Here is a 22,399-nt window from a genome sequence, read left to right on the forward strand (position 1 = left end):
TTTGTTTGTTTGTTTTATTTTTGAGAGTGAGAGAGAGTGTGAGCAGGGGAGGGTCAAAGAGAGAGGGAGACACAGAATTTGAAGACAGGCCCCAGGCTCTGAGCTAGCAGTCAGCACAGAGCTCGACGTGGGGCTCAAACCCACGAACTGAGAGAGATCATGACCTGAGCCAAAGTTGGATGCTTAACCAACTGAGCCACCCAGGTACCCCTAGACACGGATTCTTAAAATTAATTATTTTCTTCCCTGCTTTAGTTACTAGGAAGCTCATACGGCCCTTCTCTAACATTATGGAATATACTTTTTGTATCTGAAATCTAACTCCAGCTTCTCCTTTGGCTTAATTTATTCATCTAATCATCTTTAATCCCATTATATTGATATACTTCAAACACTGTGAATAAGATTAAGGGTTTATATAAAATTTTATACACCCACACGCACGCACAAACCTAAACATCATAAAAAATGTTAACATAAAAGAAAAAAAAATTATCTGTTATTTGGGGTCCTTCAATAAATTCCAAACAGGGGCTCCTGGTTGGCTCAGTCAGAAGAGTACGTGACTCTTGATTTCAGGGCTATAGGCTGGAGCCCCATTGTTGAGTGCAGAGATTACTTAAATAAAACTAAAAAAACATACTAAATATTATATTCATGTAAGGGAGGAGACTCTGGTTAAAAACGGATTTGAATAGATTTCTATACCAAAATCTGAAACAGATCTAAAATAGGTAAATAATGGTCTCTTCCATTTTCATCATTGTGTTAATGCAGCAACTCTTAAAATATAACCCAGAATCCTGGGGACTCAAAACTCTTTCAAATTTATGCAGTTAAAACTATTTTGGTAAGACATTATTTACCCTTTTCATTCTCTCATGAGTATACTGTATATTTTTCAAGAAGCTACATGAAGTGGTATGATCATGTTAACACACTGATAGCTAACAATGTGCAAGTGATATTCCTGAATTCAAAGAGTTGCTTTAATTTCTAACATGGTAAATATTGACAGATGTAACTCACAAACATTCTTTGGGTCCTCAATAACCTTTAAGAGCTGTTAAAATGTTTGAAAACTTCTGGTTTATTTCAACTATGAATGAATTTACAGTTTTCAAATTTAGCGCATTTGCTAGTTTTTATAGGAGAACGCTAAAGAGAAAGGAATTTTAGAAAAATGATCAAGCATATGCAAGACATTATTGTTATGAAAAAGATAATACACTGAATTAAATAATCAAAAAGTAACAGCGTTAACAGAATTAAAGCATCTTAGTAAGGAAAAACTGAAAATATGAGCAACTGAGTTACAAAAGTTAGAGAAAAGACATAATGTTATAAGAATTAAGGGCAACATATTAATAAATATATAATGGACTAATCCAGTCACTACTGTAAAAAATTAAGGGAAACCTTGACACTGTGTAGCAGGCTAATCCAAAACCACATCTTACAGTCCTTTCTTTTGCAAAGTGTCAACAATGAGATGGCAGACAGAAAGGATTTTTTTTTCTTCAGCAAAAAAAAAAAAAAAAAAAAAAGGAGTCCTAACTAAAGAAAATTTCTAAATTAGCAAAATAGTTGCTCAAAGAAAGAAAAGGCAATTAAAAAAAATATTTCCTGGGGCACATGAGTGGCTCAGTTGGTTAATTAACCAGCATCCAACTCGTGATTTCAGCTCAAGTCATGATCTCATGGTTCATGGAATCAAGCTCCACATTGGGACCCATACTGAACATATACCCTGCCTGGGGTTTTCTCTTTCCCTCTCTCTGTCTGTCTCTCTCTCAAAATAAATAAATAAACATTTTAAATACACATATAATTCCTTAGTGCACTTAATTCTCTTATTTTTCAAAAAGATAAATTATTTAAAAAAAGAAATGTACCTGAAAATGGCAGGGTTGCAGACATGCTTTGGATCCAATGCTTCTCCCTGTATAAATTCATAGCACAGTCCATTATTGAAGGTACAGTAGAGTTGTGGTGCACAGCCATGAGCCTGTAACACTCGGAAACTCTTCACTTCCTCATCTCGATCAACTAACAGCTCAGTCTTATTGCCATAAATTCGCACCAGGACTACATCCTCCATTGTATTACTCACGTAACAGCCAATAAGTTTATTTGTGATTCCATCTGTGAAAAGCTGCCAAAAAGAAAAAGAAAAAATGAGTGAAAAAGCAAGTATATACTTTTAACAAATAAATAGCAGATAACTTGAAAGCAACTAATTAAAACATATACTTTTTAATATAAAAAAAACTTTTAAATACAATTTTGCCAAACAGGTCTATATTTTTAATTCTAGATTTAAATAAAAAGGAATGCTACTGCTTAATATGTTGCCCTTAATTCTTATAACATTATGTCTTTTCTCTTAATCCAAAAATGTTAATTATTCAAACCCTAGTACTTTCATATAATGTTTTAATACTATTCTATCTTAAAGTATACCCTGTACCACAATCACTGTAAATGTATGTATGCACACACAATCTCCTATGTAAAACAGACTGGAAAAGCTCTGAAAACAGAGACACTGCCCTCTTCCAGCATGGCATGAAACATATAAGGTCTTTAATGATATTCACAAGTTTAGGGGGCGCCTGGATGGCTCACTGGTTAAACATCCAACTCCTGGTTTCAGTTCAGGTCATAATCTCACAGTCATGAGATCAAACCTCGTGTCCACGCTCAGTGTAGAGCATGCTTAAGATTTTCTCTCTCTCTCTCTTATTCTCTCTCTCCCCCCCCACTTGCTCAAGCTCTCTCCCTAAGATACAAAAAAAAATTTTTTAATAATAACATTCACAAGTTTAAATATACAAATATAAATCTACCATGGTTATACATGATGGCAAATCTCCAACTTATAAAAAAATGAATTTTATATGTCAATTTTAAAAGGTTACTTAACACAACATGCATTAGAAATTGTTGTAAGCATTTAGGTTATAATAATTTAAACTTAAATGCTATGGCTAAATGAGAAGTACAACCTTAATGAGAAGTGAAAGGTAAAGTAGAGACTTCCACAGTATTTTCTAAAAGGGGCTTTGGGACTTTTCAAGAGTTTATGTCAAGTACATCAGGTTCTTTTTTATATCTGAGCACAAATGGTATATTTTTTTTAATGTTTTTAATTTATTTTTGATACAGAGAGAGACAGAGCATAAGAGGGGGAGGGGCAAAGGGAGAAGGAGTCACAGAACCGGAAGCAGGCTCCAGGCTCTGAGCTAGCTGTCAGCACAGAGCCTGATGTGGGGCATGAACCCATGAACGTGAGATCATGACCTGAGCCAAGGTCAAGGCTTAACTGATTGAGCCACCCAGGGGCCCCACAAATGGTATATTTAAAAGGCAAACAGATGATTAGCAGTGTTAATTCAAGTCTATTCAAAAACTGCAATTTTCATTTTCCTCTAATTTGATATTAAAACTAATTTTTCTATTTGCTCTAAGCTTTTGGAGGCTCTCAGGTGTAATAAAAGGACAAAAGGTAAAAGTGAAGGTGTAAGCAAGAGTTCAGGACATTTTTTTCCAAGAAAACTGACAAAAAATAAAGGGAAAAAGGACCAAAAGATAAGTTTTAAATGTATACATATTTAGCTAATGCCTTAAAAAAAAAAAAGTAAATGCTTCTATTCCAGTAAGATTATTGTAATGATAAATGACATCTGAAAAGGCTTTATATCCTCAGATGAAAATCTGGAAGTGTTTACTAAAGTTAATATAATGCACATCTAACTAGTTTTTTTTTTTTAATGTTTATTTTTGAGAGAGACAGAGACAGAGCATGATGAATGGGGGTAGGTGCAGGGTGAAAAGGAGACACAGAACCCAAAGCAGGCTCCAGGCTCCAAGCTGTGAGCACAGAACCCAGCATGGGGCTTGAACTCATAGACTACAAGATCATGATCTGAGCCATGCCAACTGAGCCACCCGGTCACCCCTAACTAGTTTATGTATATATATACACACACACACACACACACACACACACACATACATATGTATATATGTATGTTTATATATTTTTATATAGCATATAAAAGTATATATATTTATATATACTGTATTAATACATATTATATAAACTTATATTTTTATATGTAAGTATATATAAAAGACCTGACTACTATCCTTATCCACAAAATGCAGATAAATTACATGAGTTAATGTAAAGAGACTTATTTTAAATATCTACTTTTTCAAGTATGCAGAGACATTACAAGTATTGCTTTCCACCTAGATTTCACAAAGATTGTATGTAGAATTGACAAGAAGCATATGCACTTAAACTAAATGAAAATCATTTTATTAAACTCTGTGTTGGAAAGCATGCTGTCTACTGCATGGTCATATCAATTTACATACAGTATTCTGTAACTTCTTCAGATGTACAGATAAAGTATTTCAATTTACTGTAACAAAGACTGAGAAACTAACCCCAGGATCCTCTATTGTACAACAGCCACATACTTCAAATGAAATGATAAACAATAAATTTTGGGGGTAAAAAAATAAATATGTGAATAATACCACTTCACATCTATAAAAATTTTATATGTATATGTAAGGACAGAAATGTCTACAAAGATATTCCAGAAAGTATTAGGCAGGCAGGTTAAATCTTCTTTGTTTTCTTGTTTCTCTAAACATTTTCCTTTTGGTTTATGTATGTTTCCTCACTTCCATTTTCCTGCAATGAGCCTAGTATACAGTGAAAATTAATTACTAAGAGAAAAGAAGCCTAACAACTAGGAACTGACCTGGCACACATAGTAAAACCTTGAGGTTCTCCTGAGCATAAAAATTTCACAGAATACCAACATCAGATGAGGTCACTCTGACCACAATGGATCAAGGCAAAAACAAAGCCACTGGGTAATCATGTTTGAATGTAGACAAAATTATAAAAATGTTTTCAAACTACAAAAATGACTACATATGCCCCTATTTTTGGCTAATATGAATGACTGCTGTTCCTTTTCCAGTCACAGCTTTGGCCCTGCTTCATTCCTCCAGTCCTCTAGGTAAGACTAATATATCCCCCAAGTCATAGACTCGCCCCACTTCTTTCCTGACAGCACTCAATTCAGAGGAAAGCCTTGCTTAGTTGGAACACTCTCCCAAATCAGCAACCCCAAATCCTATTAAATCCTTTGTTAACACCCATGTACTGAGGTCTCTACTATTCCAGTGGTACTGAGATCCCTACTATTCCAAGTGGGATAAGTTCTCTCTTAAACCCAACTTGTTCAGCTGTAAATATGTTCGTAATGGTCTTTCAATGGAGAACACTGGCTTTAAAGGTAGTTTTTGCCCTTGGATGGTTCCCACCTCCTATAAACCTACAGGAAACACAGAAGGTGCTGAGCCTTCTGAAATGTACAGTAAAATATACTAGATATATACTAAATACATATACTAGATATATACTAGAAATATAAATTTTTACCTCAATGGAGGGAGGACAAAACAAATACAAATTTCATGAAACTCCAACTCAGGGACTATATCTTGCACTGTTGTCAAATATTTAGGACGGTACTAGCTCAGAGAAAAACATTCTGAACTGAATGATAATAAAAACATTTCAAAGCTTGTGCGTGCTTGCAGGACCATGTAACTAAAAATATTAAAAAGGCAGATAATTAGTGATCTAAGCTTCCAGCTCAAGAAGCTAAAAAAAAAAAAAAATTCTTCAAAAAAGTATATATTAGGGGCACCTGGGTGGCTCAGTCGGTTAAGCGTCCGGCTTCAGCTCAGGTCAGATCTCACAGTTTGTGGGTTCGAGCCCCGCATCGGGCTCTGTGCTGACAGCTAGCTCAGAGCCTGGAGCCTGTTTCAGATTCTATATCTCCCTCTCTCTCTGACCCTCCCCTGCTCGCACTGTCTCTCTCTGTCTCTCAAAAATAAATAAAAAGCATTAAAAAAAATTTTTTTTAAAGTATATATTAGAAAGAGAATAAAAGAGCAAAATTATCAATAAAACACAAAAATTCAACGATCAAAAACTGTTACTTTTGGGCACCTGGGTGGCTCAGTCGGTTAAATGTCTGACTTCGGCTCACTTAATCTCACTCTTTTTGAGTTAGAGCCCTGCATCAGGCTCGTACTGAGAGCTCAGAGCCTGGAGCGGGCTATGGATTCTATGTCTCCCTCCCTCTGCACCCCTCCACCACTCACACTGTCTCTCTCTGTCTCTCAAAAATAAATAAATGTTAAAATATTTTAAGTGTTATTTTTCAAGATAAGGTTAATCACTTCTGAGCAAAATTATCAAGAAAAAAAAGAAAACTATCAATATGATATCAAAATATGCTAAAGACATTACAAGAACACCATAAAGACCACTCTCTCTCATGAATATAGTTGCAAAAACTTTAATCAAAGTATTAGTAACTAGGGGTACTAGACTGGCTCAGTTGGTACAGCATGTGACTCTTGATCTTGGGGTCATGAGTCTGAGCCCTATATGGGGTATAGAGATTACTTAAATAAATAAAAACTTTAAAAAAAAATCAGGAACTAATAAAATATTTTTAAAAGGGGGGGGAACACATCAGAACCAAATGGGGCTTACTCTAAGAAAGCAAAGGTTTTCAACACTAAAATTTTTTTTAAAAAAAATCAATGTAATTCAGCTCAACAGAAAAATGGAGGAAAATCATACAATCATGAGATGCAAAAAAAAGCACATGATAAAATTCAACATTATTGTATGATAAACGCATGTTCAACTAAGAATAAAATGAAACTTTCTTGGAACACTTGGCTGGCTTAGTCTACAAACCATTCAACTTTTGATCTCGGGGTCATGAGTACAAACCCCACATTAAGGGTAGAGTTTACTTAAAAAAAAAAAAGTTTACTTACAACCTGGATGGCTCAGTCAGCTAAGCATCTGACTCTTGATTTTGGCTCTGGTCATGATCTCACAGTCTGTGGGATCAAACCCTACATCACTGCAGAGCCTGCTCCGGATTCTCTCCCTGTCTCTCAGCCCTTGGCCCACTCGTGCTCACTCACTCACTCTCTCTCTCTCTCTCTCAAAAAACGTGAACATTTTTTAAAGCCTAAAAAAAATCTGAGAGAAATTAAAGGACTAAATAGGATATACCTTGTTTATGGATTTTGAGACTCAATATTGTAAATGATTTTCCTTCTCAAAAATCTAGAGTCCACACAGTATCAAACTCTCATCCAGTTTCTTCTGTGAAAATTGAAAAGCTGAGTCTGCAATTTATATGCCAATTTAAAAAGTCAAGAATAGTCAAAGAAATTTTAAAGAACAAAGTTAAAACCCTGTATCAAGGACTAGAGTAACTATATCAGCTACCAACAACCATACTAAGCTTGAATAATCAAGATAGTACAGTACCACTGCAACAGACAAAACAGACCAAAGGAACAGCACAACATAACCTGACCCACATACAGTGCAACCTGATTTATGACAAAGAGGAAATGGGGAAAAGATGGTCTTTTTGATAAATAATAATGGGTCAACTGAGAGCCACATGGAAAAATATTAATCATGAGTCCTTCTGCCTAACACCATACCCAATTCTAGATCAAGATATAAAAATATCAAAACAGTAAAGCCTGTACAGAACACAGAGGAATGAACATCTTCATGAGGTTGACATAGGAAGAGATCTCAAGATATAAAACATGCAACTTATGTGGGAAAAACCCTGAAATATTGGTTTTAAGACTATCGAAAGATGCTATTAAAGAGTGAAAATGCTAGCTACAAACTGGCAGACAATAATTGCAATATATATTTCTTTGAAAAGGACTCAACTCTAGAATATATAAAGAGCAGCAATAAATCACAAAAAAAATAATCTAACAGAAAAATCAGAAAAGACTTAAACATCCAAATACCCAACACAAACCAAAAAAGATGCCCTGGCCACGGAGCAGAATGCAAATTACACCCATAAGGTATTTCTAATACCCACAAGAATGATAAAAATAAAGACAAATAGTACCAGCTATTGGTAAAAATGAAACACAACTGAAAATGTCATATACTGCCATTATGGGCATGAATTGGCACAACCAGTTTGGAAAACTGAAACTATGTAATGAAGCTGAAAATACATAAGCCAGATGACCTAGCAAATCTAACTATTCACCTAACAGAAATGGTGATTTATGTTCAGCAAAAATATATATATATTTGTAGCAGCATAATTTGTAATAGCCAAATACCAAAAACATCCAAATGTCCATCAAGAGTAGGAAATAAAGAAACTGAAGTACATTCTCACAGTGGAATAAGTTATCATAAGAAAGAACTATATATACATGAATAAATCTCTCAAGATTAGAGCAAAATCCAGACCAAAACAAAAAGTCTATAAGATTCCATTTTAAAAACTCATAACAAAATTATGATGTAAGAAATCAAGATAAGAGTAACCTTTGGTTGGGGAGAGAGATGATGAATGACTGCAAGGGAACATAAGAGGATTCAGGGGTACTGTTTCCCCAATTCTTCTTCCTGACTTGGATTCTTATTACATGGGTCTGGTCATTTTGTAGGAATATTTATCAGGTTCTACACTTGATCTGTGTACTTTTTATTATGTGTATCACTTAACAATAAACTTTTATTAAAAAGAGTTAATGTAATATTCAGATCAGAAGGAATGTATTTTCACATTAATCTTCTCATTACCTTCTACGATTTTCCAACTTTACATTGGTATAAAAGCAATACATATTCAGCAGAAACCATCCTTTGAATATGAATTTTGGGCTGGCAATATGCAGTTTGATCCTCCCATGACCACAGGTAGCAGCAGCTGCAGTTCTCAGTCAACCATATGATTATGACAATAAACAATCTATATACTTCCAACCATTCTGTACTCATAAAACCATTCTGTTTTCACTTTCAGTACAATAAAATTTCTTTGACTATTCAGTACAATAGTCAATAAATAAAACATTCAACACTTTATTCAATCCTACTGACAAAATCCTATTCTTTGGTACATAATTTTTCTTAAGTAGAAATCAAAAACTTTTAATTAATTTCATTTTAATTTTTCTGTTTTGAGAGTAATTATTAAAAGGACTGAGAAACAACAGCCTACAATACAGATATATTCAATAAATGTTTGCTTATGTACAGACTGAATGCAAAATACCTCAGAAATGCTCAATCTGTAGAATGAGAAAACTATGGCCTAGATAAGTTCCCTTACTTATTCCAAAGTCACACGATGGACAAATAGGTTGAAAGCTGGTATCATGATTCTTTTTTTTTTTGGGGTATCATGATTCTTAATCTGTTTCAAAGATATCAAGTTTGCTAGCATGATCATACTCACTGTAATATTGCTAAAGCATCTGGAGGAATGGGGAATAAAGAAGGGGTTAGAGGATAAATCCCTAATGCCAGGTATTTGCCAAATCACCCACAGTATCAAACAGCAGGCATGCTGCCATCTGTTATGGAAGGTAAAAGTAAATGAAACCTAGCAAACAGATCCAACCTGAGAGGACTATAGTCACTGAATCCACAATAAAATGCAAAATAATACGTAAGAAATGGGCTAAATGCACAATTCCCTGGCTATTGTTAGCATACTACTTAGAACAGAAAACTAAAGACCGTTTTAGGGTGGACTGTGATGATAAACAGACCTAGATTCCAACTGATCCAATCCAACATTGAGCTGTTCACTTTAAAACCATCACAAAAGAGAAAAATCATACTGAGCAGCACATTTATAGCTGTTTACCTAAATGATTCAGGTGACAAGCAGACAAAATCAGGAATATACTGAAACCAGGGGATATACCATAAAAGTTGTCTTATTTAGTGGGTCAATATAGCTAGCTCCCTAAGAACCTTTATTATTAATATGACTCATAAGAACGGTTAAGTTAGGAACAGTCTATGGTTTGAAGACCATGGCATGTTTGAGTTAATGCAGGATCCACAGCTCATTACTGACAGTCCTAAATGGCAATGACTAATCCAAACAAGAGTGCTATGCTAGCCTGGTACAATGAATGAAAGTGGCTAGAAAGTGTTAATCTTGAGAAGGGGAACTGTTCTGTCCCTTCTTTGCATGCAAAGTGGAATAGTCCAGAGGAAGTGGCTGATATGCTACACATACAGACCATACTAAATTTGCTTTCTAGTGACCAAGATATTCAATCACTATGTCTCACCCCCAGGTCATGGTGTGTGATACATACTGTGTGATAAAGATGGCTCCTTCTACGGGGCACCTGGGTGGCTCAACTGGTTAAGCATCCAACTCTTGGTTTGATCTCATGGTTTGTGGGTTCAAGCCCCATGTTGGGCTCTGCAATGCTGGTGAGGAGTCTGCTGGGATTCTCTCCCCCACCTTCTACACCTCCCCTGCTAGTGCTCTCTCTCTCTCTCTCAAAATAAATAACATAAAAAAAAAAAAGATGGCTCCTTCTACATAGGTCCCCCATGTACCGTTACCATACAAGAAACTATTCAGGAAGTTGTTAAGATATGCCGTCTCAAGCTTCCCTTCACAGGTCTTAGGAATGATACCAAGAAAATGAGAATGGTTCACTAGGAAGTGGAAAAGGTAAGAGAGATGGCACATTTACTTGACCCAAAACAGTGGAAGTTGTGAGGTGTTTTTTTTGTTTTTTGAGAGAGAGAGACAAAGAGAGAGCGAGAGCGAGCGCGCACAAGTAGGCAAGCAGGGAAGAGGCAGAGGGACAGAATCTTAAGCAGGCTCCACACCCAGCAAGATCATGACTTGAGTCGAAATCAAGAGTTGAATGCTTAACCAACTGAGCCACCCAGGTGCCCCTAGATTACAGCTTTAATGGCACCTTAAAAGCTATAGTGGTATTAATTAACTTGAAGGTCATCTTTAGACCCCCAAATCATAATTCAATACCTTCTTTCAATATTTGACACTGTCCTGCAACTACAAACCCTGAGATGGGAAAAATATGAAATTCTACTTACCACTATGAAACTTTAGTCCTAATGATGATTTAAGACACCAAACAGGGGGGGCACCTGGGTGGTTCAGTCGGCCCAGGTCACGATCTCACAGTTTGTGTGTTTGAGCCCCGCGTCAGGCTCTGTGCTGACAGCTCAGAGCCTGCAGCCTGCTTCTGATTCTGTGTGTCCCTCTCTCTCTGCACCTCCCCTGCTCATGATCTGTCTCTCTCTGTCTCTCAAAAATAAATGTTTACAAAAAAACAAAAAGATACCAAATAGGGAACTTGTTTTGACATGTATTTATGGACTAGAATGACTAATTGACTACTGAATTTAAATGAATAAAATCTCAGGTCAATAAAATAGTAAAGACAAGTTTCAATTATTAAGCGAATGGTTACTAAACCAACTAAAAAGCCTAGAAAGGTGGAAATTAATACATATAAGTTAACTGTTTTGTGGAAGAAACCATTGGATTCCATCACCTTTCAAAATAATAAAATTAGAAGTAACGTAATAATACCATTTTCATGCATCCCACAAACAAAAATTTTTAAATCTGGTATCAGGGATTGGACAAGGTATAAGGAGAAATGTATTCTCCAACACTGTGCTGAGAAATATAAATTAATACAACTTTCATGTCAATCTGGCAATACAAAAGTGAGAAACAGCATGACAGTTTAATGTGTCAACTAGGATTGGCTGTAATATGCAGTTATTCAATCAAACACTAATCTAGATGCAGCTGTGAAAGTACTGTAGGTACACTTAATATCAACAATCAGTTATGAGGGTGGGCTTCATCCAGTTTAAGGAATATAAAAGCAAAACAAGTTTTTGTTTTCCTGAAGAAATTCTGCCTTAAGATGACAGCATCAACTCCTGCCCGTTTCTAGCCTACTATCCTGCCCTACATTTCAGAAATACCAGTCTCTATAAGTGCAGGAGCCAATTCTTTGAAATAAAGCCCATATCCTATAACCCTAACTGGCAACAGTTTTCAACCCTTTAATTCTACTAATACGAATTTATTCTATGGACATACTCAGAAAAGTTATCCAAAACATATGGAGAGGAGCAATTCATTCAATACTATTTTAATGTGCAAAAAATAGAAACGATCCGATGTTGTTTAAAAAATATGAGGCAGGGGGTGCCTGGATGGCTCAGTGGATGGACCATGCAATTCTTGATCTAAGGGTCATAATGGGTATAAAAACTACTTTTAAAAAAATGGTTAATAAATATGAGGTCGATTACATATATGGACACAGGAGGATGCCTAAGATATATTACTGTTAAATGCAAGATATTATTTTTAAATACAACTTTGTTGTATTACAAAGGAATATAGTTATATTTACTGATATTTATTAACATAGGTAATATGTGCCCAGATAAACCCATAATCTGCTAATTTTTTACAAGTTCAAAAATACTGCTCACAAAATTACTGTAGAGAGAATGAATGACTTGAAAGTTGAGAGTTAAACTTTTTAGTTTTCACCTTATATAGACTTGTACATGTTTTAAATATTTTATTAAGGGCATATATTTATATTTTTTAAACAAAATCAACATGTTTAGATAGGATACAAATCTTTCTAATTTTGTTTATGCTCCTCAGAATTTTTGTTCTGTTTGATTTTTATTTCTGTTTGAGAGAGAGAGAGAGAGAAAGCACAGGGGAGGAGCAGAAAAAGAGGGAAAGAGAGGATCCAAGGCAGGTTCTGCCTAGCAAGCAGCAAGCCTGACGCAGGGCTTGAACTCAGGAATCATGAGATCATGACAAGAGCTGAGGTCAGACACTTAACTGACTGAGCCACCCAGGTACAGCTCTTCAGATTTTTTAAAAACTTCATTTAATAAGTAACATGATGCTCAACATAACCAAATATTATATTTTTAGGTATCAAAACTTATAGTCAATACCATACAAACACAGGAAAGTGAAAGGCCACATTAAAAAAAGGAATACAAAATTATACATGTGGTATGGTCATAACTATGTAACTATGTATGGGAGAAATAGGAGGTAATGAAAAATGGCTGATTTTTTCATAAAATATGGATCAGAAATGGTTTTTCTCCCTATTCAAAGTTTCAATATTGTGATATATCTTAGTAGTAAAAATAAATTATTTCGGGGCACCTGAATTGTTCAGTCCCTTAAGTGTCTGACTTCAGCTCAGGTCATGATCTCACGGTTCATGGGTTTGAGCCCCACTTCTGGCTCTGTGCTGACAGTTCAGAGCCTAAAGCCTGTCTTCAGATTCTGTGTCTCCCTCTCTCTCTGACCCTCCCCTGCTCACGCTCGCTCTCTCAAAAATAAATAAAAAACATTTTAAAAAATTAAAAAATATTTTAAATTATTAAAAAATTTTAAAAACTAAATTATTTCATGTTCATGTTCCTTGTAAAAGGAAATTCATATACTCAGTATATTGTTTTCTCATACTGACTTACATAAAATGACTAAAGCAAAATAGTCTGTTTAAAAAGAAAAGAAAGAAACTGCTATTTTGGAGCACCTGGGTGACTCAGTCAGTTAAGCATCTGACTTCAGCTCAGGTCATGATTTTGCAGTTCATGAGTTCCACCCCCACCTCAGGCTCTGTGCTGACAGTTCAGAGCATGGAGCCTGCTTCAGATTCTGTGTGTGTGTGTCTCTCTCTCTCTAAAAAATAAATATTAAAAAAAACCAAAACCTGCTATTGTGACTACCACTAGAGGGAGGGAGAGATTAGGACAAGGAAGGAAAATGGGAGATATTCTGGGTTGCTGATGTTTTCTTTACCAGGGTTTGAGTTACACAGTATTTGTTCTACCAAAAAAATTTGTTTTATACATTTTCCTGTATGTTTATCCATGATTTTTAAAAGGGTGATAAAAATTTATTTATGGGCCATCTATTATATCAAAGAGCAAAATAACTCCTCAGAAGACAATATTGTGAGAAATATACCTCTGATTCCTTAAATATAGGTCTTCTATTACCTATCTCTGCCAACCCAAAAAAGAAAATCCTTAAGCTTCCCTGTTCCCTCACTTGCAAGCAAGCAATTAACTCCTGAATATTTACTTTCTGAAATGCCCAATCTGCCCCTTATTTTTATCTCCAAAGCCACTGTCCTAATTTGTGTAGCAGCACCTCTTGCCTGGACTAACCGTTAATAGTCTCTCCTAGGTTAAGTCTTTCTCAAACACTTTTTAATGTGATACTCAGACAAAAATATATTTATCATCTAATTCAGTACATACTTTTACATGAAAAAAGCTTCAACAAAGAGCACTTACCGTATTATTTGCAAGACTCTTTGATCTACCCTACTATAACAGGGTATTCTTTTAATTCTTCTTTTTAAACTGTAATAGTTTCAACCCACTCTATTGACTTAGCATTCTATTAATGTGGGGTAACCACTAGTTTCAAAAACAATGTCCTAAGTGATCACTTATTCCCCAATTCAAAACATCTCATTCAACAACTGCTGCCTTCAATAAGGCCTGCCACTGCTCTAAAAAAAATACATGCTATAACTCAACTGCTTAAAAAACATTCAACAGGGGCCCCTGGGTGGCTCAGTTGGTTGGGTAGGCTGACTTCAGCTCAGGTCATGATCTCACGGTTCGTGGGTTCAAGCCCCACATCAAGCTCTGTATGACAGCTCAGAGCCTTCAGCCTGTTTCAGATTCTGTGTCTCCCTCTCTCTTTGCCCCTCCCCTGCTCATGCTGTTTCTGTCTCAATAATAAATAACAACATAAAAAATTCAACAGCTTCCCATTATGTCCTAGATAATAAAATATCACCTCCTTAACGAAGCATAAAACCTTCCTATCTAACAACTCCCTTTCTCAAAAATCAGTCCTATTTCTTTTCTTGTTCATACTCCATTCTGCCCAAAATACTCAAAGTCTAGCTTTATTCTTTCCCCCTTATAATCTAGCTTTGTGAAAGTACTTTTCATTGCCCAGAAATGCTTCCCCATTCCGTCTGACCATATCTTTCCTTCAAAGCTCAGTTCAGGTATCCCGTGCTCTACGAAGCCTTCCGTCCTACTACATTTTCCCATGCCCACCTTCTGTTAGTTGTACAAAAGAATGTTGCTTAAAATTAACATCATGCCAGGGTGTGGGGGAGCCTGAATAGGTTAAACATCTGACCTTGATTTCAGCTCCGGTCATCATGAGCTCGAACCCCACATTGGGCTCTGCGCGGACAGTGTGGAGCCTGCTTGGGATTCTCTCTCTCTCCCCCCCTCCTATGTCCCTCCCTCCCTATCTCTCTCTCTCTCTCTCTCTCTCTCTCTCTCTCTCTCTCTCTCAACAAATAAACCTGAAAAAATTGAAAAAAATTAGAAGTTTTTAAAATGGCATCATGCCTGTTACAAAAAATATATATCAGAATTACTGAATTTTAGGAGCTTACAATTCCTTCAGATTACTCCACTTACAAATGGTGGACGGTGTTAAGGAAAATGGAAAGGAAAAGTTGGAAGCGTACAGTATTAAAATACACCATGCAGAATTTTATGTATTCTATTTAATAGTAAAGTAGTAAAAATTGGTGCTGGTAGTAAAATTACTATTAGTAATAAAGTAGTAGTAAGTAGTAAATTCTACTATTTTCTACTAGTCTGCTACTTTCCAAGGTAGATAGTAATCCCATTTCAGAGACTTAAAAACTTGCCAAAGGCTACAAATAGCTGGTATCAGGATTCAAAAACCATCCTCTTTCCACCACATTATGCTGAAGCCCCAAAGCTGGTCAGTTGTTTAGTCCAAATTACACAGCTGTTAATACCTGAAAATGAACTAGCATTAGTCCCATCATAATAAAAGACATATAGGCCTATCAAACATTCATCTTTGGGAAGCCTAGCTGGCTGGGTAGAGCATCCCACTCTTGCTCTCGGGGTCATGAGTTCAAGTCCCACACTGAGTGGAGATTACTTAAAAAAAAAAAAAAAATTAGCAGCACCTGTGTGGCTGGGTCAGCTAAGCGTCCAACTTCGACTCAGGTCATGATCTCACCATTCGTAGGTTCGAGCCCATGTTGGTCTCTGTGCTGAAACCTCAGAGCCTGGAGCCTGCTTCACATTCTGTGTCTCCCTCTCTCTCTACTCCCCCCCACCCCCCGGAAAAATAAACATTAAGAAAAAATGTTTAGGGGTGCCTGGGTGGCTCAACTTAATGTCCGGCTTTGGCTCAGGTCTTGATCTCACAGTTCGTGGGTTTGAGCCCCACGTCAGGCTCTGTCCTGACAGCTAGCTCAGAACTCTTAAGACTTACCACCCATCAAATATGTTATCATAAAACACTGAAAACAAAAAGAGGAGGAACAGGAAATGGAAAACTGGACCCAACCATTGCTACTAAAAGTTATGTGGAGGGGCACATAAGTGGCCCAGTTGGTTAAGCTTGGACTACTGATTTCGGGTCAGGTCATGATCTCACCTTTTGTGAAATCAGGGCATTGAACTTGCAATGACAGTGGGGAGCCTGCTTAGAATTCTCTCTCTCCTTTCTCTGCCCCTCTCCTCCAACCTACAAGTTCGTGCTCTCTCTCAGAAAAGTTCTTTAAAATTTTTTTTAAAAAGTTATGTTGAAAAAAATACTATGAACTCTTGTATTTATCTACCAAGGTTCCTATAAATATCATATCCTTCTGACATACTTAATACATTACTTGAATTTACCTAAGACTTTTCAGAAACTTCTCACATAACGTAAGGAAAAAATTCATCTTTCTAATAACAGAAAAGAGGCCGCCTGGGCGGCTCTTAGACGTCTGACTTGATTTCAGCTCAGGTCATGATCTCAGAATTCATGGGTTTGAGTCCTGCATAGTTGGGCTCTGCACTGGCAGCCAAAAGCCTACTTGGGATTCTTTCTCTACCCCTTCCTGGCTCATACTTGCTCTCATGCACAGTACCTCTCCCTCTCTCAAAATAAATAACTGAAGTAAAAAAAAAAAAAAAATTTTTTTTTTTAATTTAAAAAAAGAAGGGACACCTGTGTGGCTCTTGGTTGAGCACTGAACCCTTAACTTCAGCTAGGGTCATGATCTCACAGTTCAGTTTGGGAGTTCCAGCCCTCCATGGGGCTCTGTGCTGATAGACTAGAGTCTGCTTGATTCTCTCTCTGCCCCTCCCCAACCTGTGCATGCACCCTCAGGCACTCTCCCAAAATAAATAAACTTAAAAAAAAAATCTGAAACTAATGTAACATTGTGTCAACTATACTTTAAAAAAAGGATGGGGGGAGGATTATTAAATTAGAACAGTAAAGGACACACAGCTTAATAAACTGTGTGTGTGTGTATATATATATATATACACACACTTATATACACACACATATACATATACAGACTTTGATTTAAAAAATATTAAATATCAAATATCAATATTAAAATAAGGATTACAGATTTTTAATAGACTATTTTAATAACTATCTCCAACATGGCTAAAGAAAAGGAAGGGGATATGGAAACTGCTATGTAGCTACACAACCAAACACAAGCACTGGTTTCCAAGATAGTCTATGTCTGCTTTAAAAAAAAAAAAAGGATTTCAAAACTATGCATCCAAAGACATGAAAAAACTTATAGTACAGAAGGAATAAAACCGTATGCTTTTTAAATGTTCTTCCATAATCTTTTCCTATAATATAATATGAATGTTCATTCCAAAACACTATATTGTGACTTTGATCTTCCCCATCAGGCTAGGAACTTCAGTAAAATATTATGAAATAAAAAGCACTGTGACTGGTATTGTTGTTTCAGATGTACTCTGTCTACTCTAAGACAGTAAAGTACATTCCAAAAAGCTTACCACCCAGTTTGTATTTTGTTCTTTCAATCTTGTATGAATAGGAAAACCAAAAACTTAACAAACCAAGATTTTTAACGGTATACAGCATTCCATGTGTCTGTAAGTTTTGAGCAGACTGGGCCCTATATCATTTTGCCTGTGTCAAAGTCTTTTTTGCTTGCTTCTGGATTTTCCAATGTTCTGAATAGTTCAGCTGACAGGAGTAATCAAGTAAAATAAGTATTACTAGACTAAGCCTATAAGGGATGTTTAAAGCATATTTTCATTACATAAAAATTTTTTTAAAAAATGGGCTACATACCCGTATTAATCTGTTGACCATATAATACGTACTTCCCTTCTGAAATGTGAATATTATCTTTATACTTCAAAGGAAATAAAAGCAAATCTCAAAATATTCCCATTGAGATTTACTAAAGAAATACTGAAGCATCATAAGAGTTTGGAGGGAAATCTAGCTAGCTCAGTTGGTAGAGCATGAGACTCCTGATCTTAGGGTTCTGAGCTGGAGTCCCACATTGGGTGTAGAGACTGCTTAAAAACAAAATCTTAAAAAAAAAAAAGTAAATAAGAGTTTAGAATGACAGAATTTGGGATTCTGTCATTGAATCCCAAGATTGAAAGAACAAAATACAAACTGGGTGGTAAGCTTTTTGGAATGTACTTTACTGTCTTAGAGTAGACAGAGTACATCTGAAACAACAATACCAGTCACAGATTTTCCTAGGTTCAGAAATCACCAATAAATAACCACCAAGTCAGAGTTTCTGATTCAAAGAGTTGTTTTCTCATGGGATGATTATATTTCTAATCCTTACAGCAAAATAAGTGGTAGTATTTTTGTTCACCAACAAATAAGTATAATAGAAATTTGGATTATGAGTGCAAAGGCCTTAAAGTTAAAAATTACTACACAAATAAAAGACAAGATTTAATCCCAAGTACTTTGCAATAACCAGAAAGTTCCCATATTGTCCCCTTTTTACCTATACTCTGGCTTTATCTCACTGGATTGGAAGGAAGGAAGGAAGGAAGGAAGGAAGGAAGGAAGGAAGGAAGGAAGGAAGGAAGGAAGAAAGAACGGAAGGAAGGAAGGAAAGGAGGGAAGGAGGGAGGGAGGGAGGGAGGGAGGAAGAAAACTATCTACCTAATACAGTTGTTTATAGTATTAAGTGATAAAATATATAGATCACCTAATTAACAATATGGCACACTGGTACCACAGGGTAGATATTATTACTGTTCTACAAATATATCAATAGAAACACCAGTGTCAAAGCTTTAAAGTCTCTACTTAAAAAGTAGCATAGTTTGCCAGCACCAAAGTTTCCCAGGAAGCAGCACTGTCTTCAATTCGTGTGTTTAGTTTCTAATTGACTTTCAAAGTATAAATCATTTTAATAAATATAAAAATCTTCTGAATAAACTACAAATAAGTTAACAATAAACTAAAGTCTGAGTTCCATCTCGAAGTTTCAATTTTGGAAGTTTCAACTAATTCAACTTTCTTAGCTAAAGGAAATATAACAGACTAATGTTTTTAATTACACATGAAAATCATTTTGGATTCACTATGTCCTGTTTAATTGGCTAACACTCCCTTAAATTTTCAAAATTTCTCACAACTTTTTTTCCCAAAAAATAGAGGAGTCCTTTTAATCTGCTCAAAACTCATCTAGTCAACAAGAACTGAAACCAACCCTCCAGAGAGGCCAAGTGTCAGGAACTGTTCCGGGCCCTAGAGCACTGCTCATGTTTTATTCATCTTTGTATAGGTGACTACTTTAGCAAAGAATCTGAGATACTGTTAAGTCAATAACACTGTTGAACAAATTAGTCAACAAAACAAACCAGATGATTTGGCTACTTCTTACGTTATTGCTCAGATTTGAAACAACCACCAAATATCTCAGGCTTCAAAATTATTGACTTTAATCTGTGTAGGCAAGGAAAATGGAGGTTCACTGTCGCAGATCCTGAAACTCTAAAAGTTAAATTAATATTCAAAATAAATGTCATGTACACTAAATCATACCTTATTAGAAATGTTATCAGAAAACGTCTAGATCCCTAAAGATTTTTTCTCCCAATCTTTGTCTATCAATATGATACACTGGTCGATCTAACATCAGGTATTGTTAGTTTTACTAAGACGAATACAAAAATTCAGAAATATCAATTCAAATAAAATATGTGTAGTGCTACCTAAGAACCCAACTGAGTAATGCTGGACCATGGTTATTACTTTGAAATCGAATACTCTCGCCAATCCGAAGGTTGGAGACGATAAAATGCACGGTGAGACCTCCATGGGAGTAAACCGCCAGGAAGGGGGTGGGGGAGGGGCGGAAGAAAAAGGAAAAGATCAGACGAATTACTGCATTATTCGTGGAAGAGACGATAACTAAGGACGACTGAAGAGGACCCCCTAGGAAGGGAAATGGAAAAGGCTCCTTTGGCAGTTAGAAGGGACAGGGGAGTGGGAGGAGGGGCAACTACCAACAGGGATTTTCCCGGTGTGAATGGGTGCGTCACTTACGCAGCTGCTTCCAGAAGGAAAATTTGCCCTAAGGACAACCTCGCTAATCAATTGTGATGGAAGGGGAGTGACCTTCCTAGGTTTGATGGAGGAAACACAGGGTCACTTCCCAGAGGACTGAGAAAGAAGATGTTCCCGTTGGTTCTACCGGTCGACGGGAAACTGAAGGGATTGTGAGAACCCTCCAGGGCCGCGTCTGGGTAGTGAGAGACCCCGTACTGAGATGTGGGCGTTACCTGCAGGGTCACCTCCTGAGGGTCCCAATGCGGCCGCAGGTGTTGCAGGAGGCTAAGGGCCCCCTCCCGGCAGCGCTGCTCCTCCTGATCCTGAACCGTGACGTCCAACTTGGGCACCTCCGGGGAGCCGGGCGGAACGTGGATGTAATTGGCCATGGCCCAGGCGACGGCAGAGACTACCACCACGACGACGGCGACGGCGACCACGAGAAGGGCGGGCGCCGACAGGCTGGTGGATCCTTCCGTCCCGGGGCGCCCTCGCAGGAGGGCTAGGGGCGCTCAGACTGACGGGCGAGCGGTAGGAAAACGGCTGGGCACGGCACTCACACCGAGCCGGGTCTGAACAGCAGCTGAACTGAGCCGGAGATGTTCTAAGGAAAAATTCCGCTCGTCTGCACTCCACCGCCGGCGGCCGCGGAGCATGCCGGGACTGGCCTGACGCTGGCGTCACGCGCGGGGCGGGGCCTCCGCCTGCGTCTGTGGCTGGAGACGACTTTCTAGCCCCAAGCACAATGGGCGGGCGGCCGCCAGCTTGAGCTCTCGGTGGTCGAAAACTCGGCCAGTTTGCTGCTGCTAATCTGAACATGCAGGCTCCTCTTCCGGAGTGAGCCTGAGCACTGCGAAGACTCGAAAGGCTGTGAAGCTTTATATCATATGATCGGGAGCGTTTTGGGGTCTGGGTTTGAGTTATGACGAAGTTTTTCTGGGAAGCGAGGGATGTGCCCTGAAATAACCCCCAGATCAGCCTTTGAATTTGGCCGGAGTATGGGCATGGGGGAGTAACTGGCTCGCCTTGATCTCCAAGCCGCTCTGTCCTGGCCACCACACGGTTGGGTGGGCAACTAAATTCCTATCAACAGTATACTGAGATCATGGTATTTGGGACAAACAAGATGTTTGTGTAAAGACAATGACAACACTAAAGATTTATTTGTAATGGCAGATGTTTAGCCATACTGAGAATTATTCAGAGCCAGGAAAAGCAGGTTATAGTGTAGGATAAAGATGAAAGGGAAGGAAAGAAAAATAGTTTTGAGACTCAGCGCTTACAGTGGCTCCATGCCTATTTTAGGGTATTCCTGCATGGACCTTATAATATCTACCTTAAAACTTTCAGCTTCAAGCTTTATAGCAGCTCTTTCCCCTGTTAAGGTAATATTGGAAACTGGATAAGCCACAATTTATTGGGGCTTCTGAATTTTCTTTATGATTGAGGGAAATGGTCTGAGATGTGACCTATTAATCTGTCTTCCCTGAAACACTTAGTACATGGTAAGTATGTTTACTAGTAGAAAATAAAATCACTAACTGGATTCAGCTTAATTAACATTCAAATATTTATGTCCTTAACATGAGCTTACTTGATTGTTCAGGATGAACCTACTTACCTTTGTAAATGACAAAATAAGTAGCTCACTGTCCATAAGGGTAAATTTATAAACTAAAAAGAAGATAAATAGCACTGGGTGTTATATGGAAGTGATGAATCACTGAGTTCTGCACCTGAAACCAATACTACACTGTATGGCAACTAACTTGAATTTAAATTAAAACAAAAGGGCCCCCTGGGTGGTTCAGTGAGTTGAGCAAAGGACTCTTAGTTTTGGCTCATGGTTTCTTGAGTTTGGAGCCCTTTATCAGACGCTGTGCTGGCCAAATGGAACCTGCTTGGGATTCTCTCTCTCTCTCTCTCTCTCTCTCTCTCTGCCACTATCCCACTCACGTTGTCTGTCTTCCTCAAAATTAAACTTAAAAAAATTTTTAATAAAATAAAAATAAATGTAAAAAAGAAAATACAGTATT

The 22,399-nt window shown here is 37.3% G+C and overlaps 1 protein-coding gene across 1 annotated transcript in view; it reads right to left on the reverse strand.

The window, feature by feature from the left end:
- ETNK1 (ethanolamine kinase 1) overlaps positions 1-21,019 on the reverse strand; it is a 65,714-nt gene extending 44,695 nt beyond the window's left edge. The window contains exons 1-2 of the mRNA XM_029953787.1: positions 20,597-21,019; positions 1,896-2,155 (exon numbers count right to left, since the gene is read on the reverse strand). Coding sequence (XP_029809647.1) covers positions 1,896-2,155; positions 20,597-20,752 — 416 coding nt within the window. The 5' untranslated portion in view covers positions 20,753-21,019. The remainder of the gene's footprint in view (positions 1-1,895; positions 2,156-20,596) is intronic.
- Positions 21,020-22,399: the final 1,380 nt, after the last annotated feature.

The sequence above is a fragment of the Suricata suricatta genome, chromosome 10 (genome assembly GCF_006229205.1).
Source record: "Suricata suricatta isolate VVHF042 chromosome 10, meerkat_22Aug2017_6uvM2_HiC, whole genome shotgun sequence".
Lineage (NCBI taxonomy): Eukaryota > Metazoa > Chordata > Mammalia > Carnivora > Herpestidae > Suricata > Suricata suricatta.